The following is a 16375-nucleotide window of genomic DNA, read 5'->3' on the forward strand; positions in this document are numbered from 1 at the left end:
TAGTTGCTGTCTACTAACAAGGAACGACAATGATGAATACAGTGGACCCCCGCCTTACGATATTAATCCGTCCCTGAGAGCTCATCGTAAGCCGAAATTATCGTAAGGCGAATTAATTTTCCCCATAAGACATAATGGAAATCAAATTAATCCGTGCAAGACACCCCAAAGTATGAAAAAAAAAAAATTTTTACCACATGAAATATTAATTTTAATACACACAAACTGAAGAAGACGTGCACAATTACTACTCTACTAAGAACAGAATACATGACACTTGCCTTTATCGAAGATCTGGTGATGATTGATGGGATGGGAGGAGGGGAGAGTGTGGAAGTTGTTATTGTTTAGAAGGGGAATCCCCTTCCATTTGAACTTGCGGTAGCAAGTCCTTTTCCAGGGTTACTTCCCTTCTTCTTTTAACCCTTTCAGGGTCGACAACCCCTCTCCCAGACTTCTTCTCAGGGTCGACAAATTTTCAAAAAAAAAAAAAAAACTATTTTTCTTATGAAAAGATAGAGAATCTTTACCCGATCATAATGACAAAAAAAGTATGAAATTTGATGGAAAACATAGGGAATTATGCTCTTGTGAAGTTAATGGTCTCGATGATGTTTACGCATCGCATCAGTGCACTTGTGAAAGAATATTAGACTCACCGGTTGGCGTGTATTGGACGTGTAGCATGATTTGTTTACTTTTGAACTTTGGCAAAAATCGAAGATTTCTACTACTTTGAGCTCGATTTCAAGGTACTTTTCATTGTAAAACCAATCAAAATCGTCTCAATTTCTGTAATATGGCTTCCATTCTATAAAATGAGACCAGGAAAACTAGAATACCATCATAAATACCATACGAAAATACAGTGCAAAGTCACTGTTATAAACCAAAAACACTGTTGAAGTTTTTTTTCTCATTACGCACTGTGTGCTGCAGGATTTTTTTATACTGCACACACTGACCACATAGACCCATTCTTTCATATGTAGGCCTACCAGCTTTCACTAGATTTGAGGGCGCTAGAATTTAGGCATACTAGTAGTACTACGTCAGAAACTCTAAAAGGGTTAATGCCACTAGGACCAGCTTGAGAGTCACTGGACCTCTGCCGCACAACAAATCTGTCCATAGAGCTCTGTACCTCCTGTTCCTTTAAGACTTTCCTAAAATGGGCCATAATATTGTCATTGTACAGGTTGCCAACACGGCTTGCAGTAGCTGTGTTAAGGTGATTTTCATCCGTAAAGGTTTGCAGCTCAACCCACTTTGCATATATTTCCTTAATCTCTTTTTTCAATTCCATACTAATTCTTGCCCTTTTTAGAACAGGGATGGCACTAGAAGCTTTCTTGGGGTCCATGGTGACTTATTTTGCAGTTACAAGCACTAAAAACACTGGGATAATGTGAAATGTATTGAATGTATGTGTAGATGTGACCGCACTGGCTGGCTTGTAAACACTGGCCCTGAGGCCACACGTGGGACGCGTCCCGGACGAATCACGTAAGGTGAGTTTTTTATCATGAGGCGAGGCAAAATTTTTGCGTTCAAATGCTTCATATGGCGGATTTAACATAAGACCATCGATGCGTTCGTAAGGCGGGGGTCCACTGTATATAATAGCTAAATTTGCATCAAAAAACCTAAAAAAAAAAAACCTGTAACAGTTTACAGATTACCCCACACAAATGCTTACACTGTTAGTGGTAACCTTAGAAACATGATAACTGACTCAGAGTTGAATAAACACCACCTGACACTTACAGGAGACTTCAACATAAATCTCATCCAATCAACTGACCCTCCAGTAGATGATTTTACAAACACTATGAACAACTGCTTGCTACTGCCTTCTATAACTAAGCCAGCAAAAATCTCTGAGACAAATGCCTCATTTACTTGACCATATCTGGACCAACACTATATCACAGTATAATCACAGACAGCACTACAAGCCACTACCCCACCTTTCTAATAACCAACTGATGTAAGTTGCCTCAAGACTCAAGAAAGATCTCATTTCGCCTACATGATGAGTCATCAGTAAATACAGTAGAACCTCAAAAATCGAACGTATCACATATTGAACGTTTCGAAAATAAGACCATTTTTTTGGACAAACTGTGTCCCTGTTATCGAACGCGCCCCTATTTTCGGACCGCCGGGTACGGGACCTGTCCGCTGGCCCGCTCTGTCCGTGTCCTCGCGCAGGCGCCATGAGCAGTCTAGCTTTGTTTATGCTTGAGTGAACACTAACCTGCGATCTCATTCACACATTTTACGATTATTTAATTGTGTTTAGTGCTTGTGGGGCTGTGAAATAAGCTGCCATGGGCCCAAAGAAACTTGCTAGCGGTACCCCTGTGGTAAAGAAAGTGAGAAACACCATAGATGTGAAGAAGGAAATAATACAGAAGTATGAGATTGGAGTGAGACTTGTTGAGCTTGCCAGGATGTACAGAGGACTGTGGAGTTATTTTGTGAGACAGAAACAGAGGACTGTAGACAGTTATTTTGTGAGGCTGGGGTCCAGTGACTCTCAAGCTGGTCCTAGTGGCATTAAAATACAGAGAAGGGAAGCAACCCCAGAGAGGGCTTTGATACCGGAAGTCCTCATGGAGGGGGATTCTCCTTCCAAACAATAACCCCAACTCCCTCTCTCCTCCTCCCTATCTTCCAGATGCCATCACCAATCTTCAATAAAGGCAAGTAAAAATGTTATTTTATATTACCATACATAATTAAAGACTATCGTATTTGTTGTATGTATGTAAAACTGTAATTAATCTCTATAAAATGTATTTTTTTGTGAATATTTTTGGGTTTCTGGAACGGATTAATTGTATTTCCATTATTTCTTATGGGAAATATTGCTTCAAATTTCAGACTTTTCAAATTTAGAACTAGCTCCTGGAACGGATTAAGTTCGAAATTTGAGGTTCCACTGTAATTTAATCCTAGCACTAGGTGACATTGAGTGGCAGAGAGAGCTAGCTGACAGCAATAATATTGACAAAGATGTCGAAACTTTTTTTTACATAAAACCCAAAACCTTGTATAACGTGCATTGTCCGATCAAAACAAGGCAGCTCACAGCAAAGAGACTAAACAGCCCATAGCTAACAAATAATATCCTCAGATCTGTTGATAAAAAGCACCAACTTGAAAAACTGCTCAGATTAGGCCTGATTACTAAACAATGCACGTCAGTACTCGCAAAACTAATACTTCAGGAGAATTAGTTGGAGCTAGATATAGGGTATTTGGGTATTTGCCAGTGAGGTAGTTTTTCAGCTGAGTATTTGAGCTTGGAATTTTGCTTGCTAGCTTTGATTATAAAGTAGAGAAGACATTACATTTGTAGGCTGTGTCTATAGGCTGTATGTGAGGTTCATCTGGTTTAGTTAAGTTTATATCTGTTTCTAGAGTTTTCCAGAGCCCAACATTTTGGAGAGGGTTTGCCAGGTCCTTTTCATATCAACTTTTTATTTCAATAAATCAAAGCAAATGTATTATGAAAATAGATTTATTGAAATAAAAAGTTGATATGAAAAGGACCTGGCAAACCCTCTCCAAAATGTTGGGCTCTGGAAAACTCTAGAAACAGATATAAACTTAACTAAACCAGATGAACCTCACATACAGCCTATAGACACAGCCTACAAATGTAATGTCTTCTCTACTTTATAATCAAAGCTAGCAAGCAAAATTCCAAGCTCAAATACTCAGCTGAAAAACTACCTCACTGGCAAATACCCAAATACCCTATATCTAGCTCCAACTAATTCTCCTGAAGTATCACTCAAAACTAAATAATTAAAAAACAAGGCACGAGATCTAAATAACTTGCCACCATTTTTTTTTTTTTTTTTTTTTTTTTTTTTTTTAACACACTGGCCGATTCCCACCAAGGCAGGGTGGCCCGAAAAAGAAAAACTTTCACCATCATTCACTCCATCACTGTCTTGCCAGAAGGGTGCTTTACACTACAGTTTTTAACCCTTTGACTGTCGCGGCCGTATATATACGTCTTACGAGGTACCGTGTTTGACGTACATATACTCATAAATTCTAGCGGCTTCAAATCAAGCAGGAGAAAGCTGGTAGGCCCACATGTGAGAGAATGGGTCTGTGTGGTCAGTGTGCACCATATAAAAAAAATCCTGGAACACGCAATGCATAATGAGAAAAAAAAACTGACCAATTTTTTTAAATTAAAATGCCGACTTTGTGGTCTATTTTCGTATAGTATTTATGGTTGTATTCTCGTTTTCTTGGTCTCATTTGATAGAATGGAAAACATATTATAGAAATAGAGGTGATTTTGATTGATTTTACTATAAAAAGAACCTAGAAATGGAGCTCAAAGTAGGGGAAATGTTTGATTTTTGCCAATGTTCAAAAGTAAACAAATGATGCCATTGTCCAATAAATATCCAACTAGCCATTCTAATATGCAGTCATGAATGGGTTGATGTTATTTATACAATTATTACAGTATTGCAGTAGTCTGCATAATAGTAAGTCTTCTATTTTTTGTTTGAATAAAAATTCAAAATAGAAAGCAAGAGTAATATCAGAGGGGCCTGGAGACATGACTGATGAGCAAAGAAAATGTTATTTTAGAGCCAGGAATGTCTGCATTGTTCATTCTGGACCTTATTTTGAAATTGTCATATTTTTTAGTTTTCGTGAAATTGGCCAAATTGCAAATTTCTGACCACATTATTAGGTAGTTGAAATCGGTAAATGGGCAGTTTCTTGTACTCAATCGATAGAAAAAGTGGAGTTCTAAAGAAATAGCTATGAGTTTGGGCGACTGGAACAATGGAATTAGCCGAAAATAGGGCTCAAAGTGGGCGAAATCGCCGATTTGTAAATAGCCGAGGTCGCTAACTTTGCAAGAGCATAATTCCTTCAGTTTTCCATCAAATTTCGTTTTTTTGGTGTCATTACAATCGGGAAAAGATTCTCTATCATTTCATCAGAAAAAATAATTTTTTTTTTTTTTAAATTTTGTGACACCAGGAGACACCTCAGGATTGGGGGTTGCGACAGTCAAAGGGTTAAGCTGCAACATTAACACCCCTCCTTCAGAGTGCAGGCACTGTACTTCCCATCTCCAGGACTCAAGTCCGGCCTGCCGGTTTCCCTTAATCCCTTCATAAATGTTACTTTGCTCACACTCCAACATCACGTCAAGTATTAAAAACCATTTGTCTCCATTCACTCCTATCAAACACGCTCACACATGCCTGCTGGAAGTCCAAGCCCCTCGCGCACAAAACCTCCTTTACCCCCTCCCTCCAACCTTTCCTAGGCCGACCCCTACCCCGCCTTCCTTCCACTGTTGTATGAATTCATCACCAACCAAACCCTTCCTTCCACTACAGACTGATACACTCTTGAAGTCGCTCTGTTTCGCTCCATTCTCTCTACATGTCCGAACCACCTCAACAACCCTTCCTCAGCCCTCTGGACAACAGTTTTGGTAATCCCGCACCTCCTCCTAACTTCCAAACTACGAATTCTCTGCATTATATTCACACCACACATTGCCCTCAGACATGACATCTCCACTGCCTCTAGCCTTCTCCTCACTGCAACATTCATCACCCATGCTTCACACCCATATAAGAGCGTTGGTAAAACTATACTCTCATACATTCCCCTCTTTGCCTCCAAGGACAAAGTTCTTTGCCTCCACAGACTCCTAAGTGCACCGCTCACCCTTTTCCCCTCATCAATTCTATGATTCATCTCATCTTTCATAGACCCATCCGCTGACACGTCCACTCCCAAATATCTGAATACATTCACCTCCTCCATACTCTCTCCCTCCAATCTGATATCCTATCTTTCATCACCTAATCTTTTTGTTATCCTCATAACTTTACTCTTTCCTGTATTCACTTTTAGTTTTCTTCTTTTGCATACCCTACCAAATTCATCCACCAACCTCTGTAACTTCTCTTCAGAATCTCCCAAGAGCACAGTGTCATCAGCAAAGAGCAACTGTGACAACTCCCACTTTGTGTGATTCTTTATCTTTTAACTCCACGCTTCTTGCCAAGACCCTCGCATTTACTTCTCTTACAACCCCATCTATAAATATATTAAACAACCATGGTGGCATCACACATCCTTGTCTAAGGCCTACTTTTACTGGGAAATAATCTCCCTCTTTCCTACATACTCTAACTTGAGCCTCACTATCCTCGTAAAAACTCTTCACTGCTTTCAGTAACCTACCTCCTACACCATACACCTGCAACATCTGCCACATTGCCCCCCCTATCCACCCTGTCATACGCCTTTTCCAAATCCATAAATGCCACAAAAACCTCTTTAGCCTTATCTAAATACTGTTCACTTATATGTTTCACTGTAAACACCTGGTCCACACACCCCCTACCTTTCCTAAAGCCTCCTTGTTCATCTGCTATCCTATTCTCAGTCTTACTCTTAATTCTTTCAATAATAACTCTACCATACACTTTACCAGGTATACTCAACAGACTTATCCCCCTATAATTTTTGCACTCTCTTTTGTCCCCTTTGCCTTTATACAAAGGAACTATGCATACTCTCTGCCAATCCCTAGGTACCTTACCCTCTTCCATACATTTATTAAATAATTGCACCAACCACTCCAAAACTATATCCCCACCTGCTTTTAACATTTCTATCTTTATCCCATCAATCCCGGCTGCCTTACTCCCTTTCATTTTACCTACTGCCTCACGAACTTCTCCCCCACTCACAACTGGCTCTTCCTCACTCCTACAAGATGTTATTCCTCCTTGCCCTATACACGAAATCACAGCTTCCCTATCTTCATCAACATTTAACAATTCCTCAAAATATTCCTTCCATCTTCCCAATACCTCTAACTCTCCATTTAATAACTCTCCTCTCCTATTTTTAACTGACAAATCCATTTGTTCTCTAGGCTTCCTTAACTTGTTAATCTCGCTCCAAAACTTTTTCTTATTTTCAACAAAATTTGTTGATAACATCTCACCCACTCTCTCATTTGCTCTCTTTTTACATTGCTTCACGACTCTCTTAACCTCTCTCTTTTTCTCCATATACTCTTCCCTCCTTGCATCACTTCTACTTTGTAAAAACTTCTCATATGCTAACTTTTTCTCCCTTACTACTCTCTTTACATCATCATTCCACCAATCACTCCTCTTCCCTCCCGCACCCACTTTCCTGTAACCACAAACTTCTGCTGAACACTCTAACACTACATTTTTAAACCTACCCCATACCTCTTCGACCCCATTGCCTATGCTCTCATTAGCCCATCTATCCTCCAATAGCTGTTTATATCTTACCCTAACTGCCTCCTCTTTTAGTTTATAAACCTTCACCTCTCTCATATATAAAAAAGCAGCTCATGTGTTATTGCCCATTATTGCAGCACTGTTTAAAAATCTGTTGAGTCCTCAACCTTCCCATTCATACTTAAGACAGCAAGGGTTACCCTGATTCTCAAAGGAGGTGATCCAGCTGATCTGAACAACTATAGACCTATATCAAACTTGCCCTTACTTGCTACAGTATTCAAAAAAATAATACACAGACGACTGTACTCCTACCTTGTATCCAACAACATACTTAATCCCTGCCAGTTTGCGTTTAGACCAAAATAAAAAGTACGAATGATGCTGTTATACAAATGCTTGAACTATTATATACAGCCCTCGATAAAAATGAACATCACTGGGGCTCTTCATTGACCTACGGAAAGCATTTGTTACAGTGGACCGCAATCTCCTGCACCTAAAACTAAATCATTACAGCATCAGAGGACATTCCCTTGATTACCTAAAATCTTATCTTAAGAATAGACGCCAGTATTTATACACAAATGGAGTCGGCTCTACTATCCACCCTGTAGCTGTTGGAGTGCCCCAGGGTAGTGTCCTAGGCCCACTCTTTCTCATCTACATCAATGGTCTCCCCAGCGTATCTCAACTCCTTAAACTAGTTCTATTCACAGATGACACTACTAATGTCTAGTCCCACTCAGACCCAGCTATGCTTAGAGACACTGTAAACAATGAGCTGCAAAAAATATCTCCTTGGATGATAACCAACAAACTCACTTTCAACATAGACAAAACATACTTCATACTGTTTGGAAACAGAGCCTTAAATATCCAACTTAATACAGCCTCTCTTTACTGATGTATGTACTCATTTACCGACAACTCGGAGTTACAACGGGCTCTCCAACGAGTCGGTATTGTATGTCGTACGAGAACTTGGGTCACAGAAATGGACAACACAGTGTCTCAGCGTTAAGTATCTCAATCTCGGTACACTAGCTTTTAAAGTCTTAAAGACTACATATTTGTACAAATTTTTAATTGATTGTGCACCCCTTAGTACAAGATAGAAGTGCAACAGCACTTGGAAGAGTTAAATGGAAGAAGTACAATAGAAGTTCATTGTAAATGGGTTAGTGATGGGTCTCAGTATCGAGCAATCTCCAAGACTACATATTTTGTCTATAAGTTTGTACGTACAGTGGACCCCTGGTTAACGATATTTTTTCACTCCAGAAGTATGTTCAGGTGCCAGTAATGACCGAATTTGTTCCCATAAGGAATATTGTGAAGTAGATTAGTCCATTTCAGACCCCCAAACATACACGTACAAACGCACTTACATAAATACACTTACATAATTGGTCGCATTCGGAGGTGATCGTTATGCGGGGGTCCACTGTACTTGATTGTGCACCCCATAGTACAAGATAAAAGTGCAGCAGCACTTGGAAGAAGAAAGATAGGAAAATGGAAGAAGTACAAAAGAAGTTCACAATAAAGGGGTTAGCTGGTGTGTTCATCTGTATTTACATTCTCGGTCTCTCATGGCAGCTTAATTATGAAATGATTAAACTCGGTGAAAAAGATATGTCGATGGTGATAATAATAATTAATAATAAAATATAATTAATTACTCTGGGGCGCTTTCAATGTCACGTATTTCATATAGTTTTGGTAACTGACATTTAACCCTTTGACTGTTGCGGCCGTGTATATACGTCTTACGAGGTACCGTGTTTGACGTATGTATACTCATAAATTCTAGCGGCTTCAAATCAAGCAGGAGAAAGCTAGTAGGCCCACATGTGAGAGAATGGGTCTGTGTGGTCAGTGTGCACCATATAAAAAAAATCCTGGAGCATGCAGTGCATAATGAGAAAAAAAAAACTCCGACCGTTTTTTTTTAATTAAAATGCCGACTTTGTGGTCTATTTTCGTATAGTATTTATGATTGTATTCTCGTTTTCTTGGTCTCATTTGATAGAATGGAAAATATATTATAGAAATAGAGGTGATTTTGATTGATTTTGCTATAAAAAGAACCTGGAAATGGAGCACAAAGTATGGGAAATGTTTGATTTTTGCCGATGTTCAAAAGTAAACAAATGATGCCATTGTCCAATAAATGTCCAAATAGCCATTCTAATATGCAGTCATGAATGGGTTGATGTTATTTATACAATTATTACAGTATTGCAGTAGTCTGCATAACAGTAAATCTTCTATTTTTTGTTTGAATAAAAATTCAAAATAGAAAGCAAGAGTAATATCACAGGGGCCTGGAGACATGACTGATGAATAAAGAAAATGTTATTTTAGAGCTAGGAATGTCTGCATTGTTCATTCTGGTCCTTATTTTGAAATTGTCATATTTTTTAATTTTCGTGAAATTGGCCAAATTGCAAATTTATGACCACGTTATTGGGTAGTTGAAATCGGTAAATGGGCAGTTTCTTGTACTCAGTCGATAGAAAAAATGTAGTTCTGAAGAAATAGCTATGAGTTTGGTTGACTGGAATAATGGAATTAGCCGAAAATAGGGCTCAAAGTGGGCGAAATCGCTGATTTGTAAATATTGCCGAGGTCGCTAACTTCGCGAGAGCGTAATTCCGTCAGTTTTCCACCAAATTTTTTTTTTTTTTTGGTGTCTTTACAATCAGGAAAAGATTCTCTATCATTTCATAAGAAAAAATAATTTTTTTTTTTTTTAAATTTTGCGACGCCAGGAGACACCTCAGGATTGGGGGTTGCGACAGTCAAAGGGTTAAAGCACTCCAGAGTGAATGTTATTATTATTATTATTATTATTATTATTACATTATTATTATTATTACATTATTATTATTACATTCTGTGTCTGTCGTGGCAGCTTAATAAATAAATAAACTCAGTGAACAAGGTATGTTGATGGTAATAATAATACATAATAAAAAAAATGCTAGGGTGTTTGGGGGAGGTGTGGGATTAAATTATGGGGAATCAAATGCAAAATGTGTGTTGATACAGTTATTTTTTGCTGATGATACTGTGCTTATGAGAGATTCTAAAGAAAAGTTGCAAAGGTTAGTGGATGAGTTTGGGAGGGTGTGTAAAGGTAAAAAGTTGAAAGTAAACATAGATAAGAGTAAGATGATGAGGGTGTCAATTGATTTAGATGAAAAATTGGATATCACATTGGAGAGAGGGTATATGGAAGAAGTGAATGTTTTCAGATACATATTTGGGAGTTGCCTAGTCAGCGGATGGGTTTATGAAGGATGAGGGTAACCATAGAATTGATGAAGGAAAAAAGGCGAGTGTTGTGTTGAGGTATCTGTGGCGACAAAAAACGTTATCCATAGAGGCAAAGAAGGGAATGTATGAAAGTATAGTGGTACCAACACTCTTATATGGGTGTGAAGCTCGGGTTGCAAATGCTGCAGCGAGGTGGCTGGAGGCAGTGGAGATGTCCTGTCTCAGGGCAGTGTGTGGTGTGAATGTTATGCAGAGAATTCAGTGTATGGAAATTAAGAGGAGATGTGGAGTTACTAAAAGTATTAGTCAGAGGGCTGAAGAGGGGTTGTTGAGGTGATTTGGTCATTTAGAGAGAATGGATCAAAGTACAGTGGACCCCCGGTTAACGATTTTAATCCGTGCAAGAGGGGTAATTGTTATGCGAAATAATCGTTATGTGAATGAATTTTCCCCATAAGAAATAATGGAAATAAAATTAATCCGTGCAAGACACCCAAAAGTATGAAAAAAAATTTTTTTTACCACATGAAATATTAATTTTAATACACACAAACTGAAAAAGGCATGCACACTTACATGACACTTACTTTTATTGAAGATCTGGTGATGATTGATGGGATGGGAGGAGGGGAGAGCATTATCTTCTTACTGTTTAGAAGGGGAATCCCCTTCCATTACGACTTGAGGTAGCAAGTCCTTTTCCGGGGTTACTTCCCTTCTTCTTTTAATGCCACTAGGACCAGCTTGAGAGTCACTGGACCTCTGTCGCACAACAAATCTGTCCATAGAGCTCTGTACCTCCCGTTCCTTTACGATTTGTCTAAAATGGGCCACAACATTGTCATTGAAATAGTCACCAGCACGGCTTGCAACAGCTGTGTCAGGGTGATTTTCATCCATAAAGGTTTGCAGTTCAACCCACTGTGCACACATTTCCTTAATCTTTGAAGTAGGCACAATGGATTCCACAACTGGCATAGGCTTCTCAGGGTTAGCCCCAAACCCTTCAAAATCTTTCTTAATTTCCATACTAATTCTCACCCTTTTTACCACAGGGTTGGCACTAGAAGCTTTCTTGGGGCCCATGGTCACTTATTTTCCAGAAACAGCACCGAAAACACTGTAATAATACGAAATATTCCGAGTGTATGCTTGGATGTTACCGCGGAGGCTGGCTGGTAAACAATGGGACGGGCGGCACATGTGAGGCTGGCTGAGGGCACATTGGACGCGTCTCGGACGAAAATCGGTGAGCGGGTTTTTAATCGGTATGCGCGGCAAAAATTTTGCGATAAAAGTAAGCGGTATGCGGAAAAATCGCTATGTGATGCCATCGTTATGCGGGGGTCCACTGTAGAATGACTTGGAGAGTGTATGAATCTGTACGGGAAGGAAGGCGGGGTAGGGGTCATCCCAGGAAAGGTTGGAGGGAGGGGGTAAAGAAGGTTTTGTGGGCGAGGGGCTTGGACTTACAGCAAGCATATGTGAGCGTGTTAGATAGGAGTGAATGGAGACAAATGGTTTTTGGGACCTGACGAGTTGTTGGAGTGTGAGCAGGGTAATATTTAGTGAAGGGATTCAGGGAAACTGGATATTTTTATATAGCCAGACTTGAGTACTGGAAATGGGACTTACTTGGAAGGGTATGTTATATATCTTTATATATGCTTCAAAACTCTTGTATCTGGGCACCTCTGGAAAGACAGTGATTTTGTGTGAGTAAGGTAAAAGTGTTGAATGATGATGAAAGTATTTTCTTTTTGGGGATTTTCTTTTTTTTTGGGTCACCCTCCAAGCAGAGTTCAAAGCCCTGAAAGTTGCTCTCTCCCAAGCCTTACCAATAAGGTTTATGAAATGGAGGATATTAAAATGATCTTTCCAGAACTCTCTTAGTGCCAGGAATGTCTGCATTGTTCATTCTGGACCCTATTTTGAAATTGGCATCTTTTTTAATGTGTGACATTGGCCAAATTGCCAATTTATGACCACTTTGTTGGGTACGTAGTTGATATCGGTAACTGGGTGGTTTCTTGTACTCGATCGATAGAACAAATGGACTTCTAAAGAAATAGCTATGAGTTTGTTAGACTAGAACAATGGAATTGGCCGAAAATAGGGCTCAAAGTGGGTGAAATCACTGATGCATAAACATCGCCGAGATCGCTAACTTTATGAGAGTGTAATTCTGTAAGTTTTCCATCAAATTTCGTACTTTTGGTGTCATTAACATTGGGAAAAGGTTTACTATCATTTCATAATTTTTTTTTTTTTTTTTTTTTTCTCAAATTTTGCTACACAGAGACACACTTTATGATTTGGGGTCGCGACAGTCAAAGGATTAATAAGATAGTGTGGCCACTCTATATTTTTGTGGTTTATTACTGCTTTTTCTCCATTTCTTTTTATATAACACTATTACTGTACATTAAATTCCATTTTTCATCTCTCACTCCATTTGCTCAGTTTGTGTAGTCTTGTAGAGATCTATAGTGAATAAATGGTTTACAAAACCTACAAGTTGATAAATGACACTTGTGCAACATTTGAGTATCTTTGTTCTGGAAACTTTTTGCCACACAATGGCTTTTTTGGTTCACTTTTTTCTGCATTGGACTGAAGAAACCCCTGTGTGGCAAGACCTTTCCAGAATAGATACCCAAATGTTGCACAAGTGTTTCATTTATCAGAGATTTGTAGTTCTTTTTACTGCATATTTTGCACACAGTTTTTACATTATACACAACATTCTCTTGTAGTTTTTTTATGCATTTTGGTACATCTGTCATTTTTATAAATTCAGAGTATAATTGAATATGTAACTATCATTGTGGTGCCCATCAGGACATTTTTTCCTCTTATTACTGTTTTTATGTTACTATCAAACAGAATCTCTTATCCACTGTAATACTTTGCCTGTTATCCTTTGTGTGTATACACTTCCTAATTTTTTTTTCCAGTCCACCATGGAGGAACTCTGGGCCATGAAGGCAATGGAACATTCTGAAATTCATTTTAATGTAAGTAAAATTACTGTATAGTATATTGAATGTAAAGGTTTGGTTGGGATGATCGCGATTGTAGTACAGTAGTTTGTTAATGTCTGCTCAACATGCTTCTTGCCTGGCAAATTTACTAGCCTTTTTTTCTTTTTCTATATAGAAAGCCCCTTGTTATGCTGAGCATTTCGGGCATTTCTTGCTAAGGTATTTAAAACACTGGATTGACACATGATTGAAAGATGAACAGTGGAAATTCTGCAATCAGCCTCTTTACCCCTGACCCTGTCTTCAGAAGAGCTGGAAGGAAGCATCTTTCTCTGGTTATTAAGAAAGCTGTTAGCAGCTGCCCCTGAGCACCATTGTTATTGATCCCAGGTCAGGATAATATCCAAGATCTTGAACTTTGAAAATAACATTGAAAACGTCTGAATTTTAATTTATGAAAGTTCTAATTCAGAGCTTTTGTCTACTTTAAGAGAGTAGTGTCATATTAATTTTATATAGTTGGGATCTCTAGGTAGTAGGTTGGTAGACAGCAATCGCCCAGGGAGGTACTACCGTCCTGCCAAGCGAGTGTAAAATGGAAGCCTGTAATTGTTTTACATAATGGTAGAATTGCTGGTGTCTTTTCTCTGTCTCATAAACATGCAAGATTTAAGGTACATCTTACTACTACTACTTACACTTAGGTCACACTACACATATGTACATGTACAAGCGCATATATATATATATATATATATATATATATATATATATATATATATATATATATATATATATATATATATATATATATATATATATATATATATATATATATATATATATATATATACACACACACACACACACACACACACACACACACACACACACACACACACACACACACACACACACACACACACACACACACACACACACACACACCTACCTACCTACCTACCTACCTCTGGGTTTTCTTCTATTTTCTTACTTCCTCTTATCTCCATGAGGAAGTAGAAGAATTCTTCCTCTGTAAGCCATGTGTGTCGTAGGAGGCAACTAAAATGCCAGAGCAAGGGGCTAGTAACCCCTTCTCCTCTATAAATTATTAAATTTAAAAAGAGAAACTTTCGTTATTCTTTTTTGGGCCACCCTGCCTTGGTGGGATACAGCCAGTTTGTTGAAAGAAGAAAGAAAAAGAGAAACTTTTGTTTTTTCTTTTTTGGGTCACCCTGCCTCAGTGGGATACAGCCAGTTTGCTGAAAGAAGATTTAATTCAGCAGACAGGTTTATAGTCTGAAAAGAAATTAGTTTGAGAGATTATTTAACAAATACAATGGACCCCTGGATTAAGTAATCATCGGAATAAGTAATATTCAGAATAAGTAACGTTTTTTCGTCAAAATATTGGCTCGGTGAACATCACTGAGCTCGGTATAAGTTATTCGTCTGGAACATGTCCACACAGCCTGAGCGTCCCCAATACTCCATGTACAGCCAGTGTGCCATTGTTTACCAGCCAGTGAGGACGATCCCACGAGTTCATACGATGCATTTTGTAATATTCCATTCTTTATAGTGCTTGTAACTGTTAAATAAGCCACCATGGGCCCAAAGAAAGCTTCAAGTGCCAGCCAGTCCTTTGGTAAAGGGTTGAGAGAGAGGGGAGAATGTGCCTTTTTCAGTGATTCTGCAATATGTACGATACTAAAGCAGCAGGAGTCGATAAAGGCTATAACGCCAGCCAGCGATAAAGTGTAGCATTAACAGTGTAGCAAGTAAGTTAAGCAGTTAATCGATAGAAAAAGGACAGCACGAAACTGACTCCTTCTATTCCTCATCCTCATTTCTGACATAGACAGAGATGTAAGCCATAGCTCCGTGTCTTCCTTTGCAGATGACACCCGGATTACCATGGCAGTGACCTTCATCGAAGACACCGCAAGACTCCAAACGAACATCAACCAAATCTTCAAATGGGCCACTCAAAACAATATGAAGTTCAATGAGGAGAAATTTCAACTACTCAGATATGGGAAACTTGAAGAAATTAAAAATGTGTCAGGGTATACAACAAATTCTAACCATACAATAGAGCGGAAAAGTAATGTTAAGGGCCTGGGAGTAATAATGTCAGAGGATCTCGCCTTCAGAGACCAGAACAATGTATCTGCCTCATCCACTAGGAAAATGATAGGATGGATAATGAAAACCTTCAAAACTAGGGACGCCAAGCCCACGATGATTCTCTTCAAATCACTTGTGCTCTATGCTGGAACACTGCTATACATTAATGGCCCCCTTCAAGGCTGGCGATATTGCAGACCTGGAGAGTGTACAAAGAATTTTCACGGCACACATAAGTACAATAAGGCACCTAAACTACTGGGAACGGTTGAAGGTCCTTGATCTGTATTCCTTTGAATGCAGGCGAGAGAGATACATGAGAGAGATACATGTACATGATAATATGCACTTGGAAGGTCCTGGAGGGATTGGTGCCAAACCTGCACATGAAAATCACTCCCTATGAAAGCAAAAGACTCAGCAGGAGATGCAACATTTCCCCGATGAAAAGCAGGGGGGCCATGAGTACACTGAGAGACAACACAATAAGTGTCTGGGGCCCAAGACTGTTCAGTTGCCTCCCAGCATACATAAGGGGGATTGCCAGTAGACCCTTGGCTGTCTTCAAGAAGGCACTGGACAGGCACCTAAAGTCAGCACCTGACCAACCGGGCTGTAGTTCGTACATCAACTTGCATGCAACCAGCAGTAACAGCCTGGTTGATCAGACCCTGATCCACC

The 16375-nt window shown here is 39.1% G+C and overlaps 1 protein-coding gene across 3 annotated transcripts in view; it reads left to right on the plus strand.

Annotated features, from left to right (window-relative positions):
• The window catches only part of LOC128693346 (protein PBDC1), a 438868-nt gene that overhangs the window by 400937 nt on the left and 21556 nt on the right, over nt 1–16375 (plus strand). For all 3 annotated transcript variants that reach the window (XM_053783034.2, XM_070089483.1, XM_053783033.2), the window contains exon 4: nt 13538–13597. In XM_053783034.2, coding sequence (XP_053639009.2) covers nt 13538–13597 — 60 coding nt within the window. The remainder of the gene's footprint in view (nt 1–13537; nt 13598–16375) is intronic.

The sequence above is a fragment of the Cherax quadricarinatus genome, chromosome 28 (genome assembly GCF_038502225.1).
Source record: "Cherax quadricarinatus isolate ZL_2023a chromosome 28, ASM3850222v1, whole genome shotgun sequence".
In the NCBI taxonomy this organism is placed as follows: Eukaryota; Metazoa; Arthropoda; class Malacostraca; order Decapoda; family Parastacidae; genus Cherax; species Cherax quadricarinatus.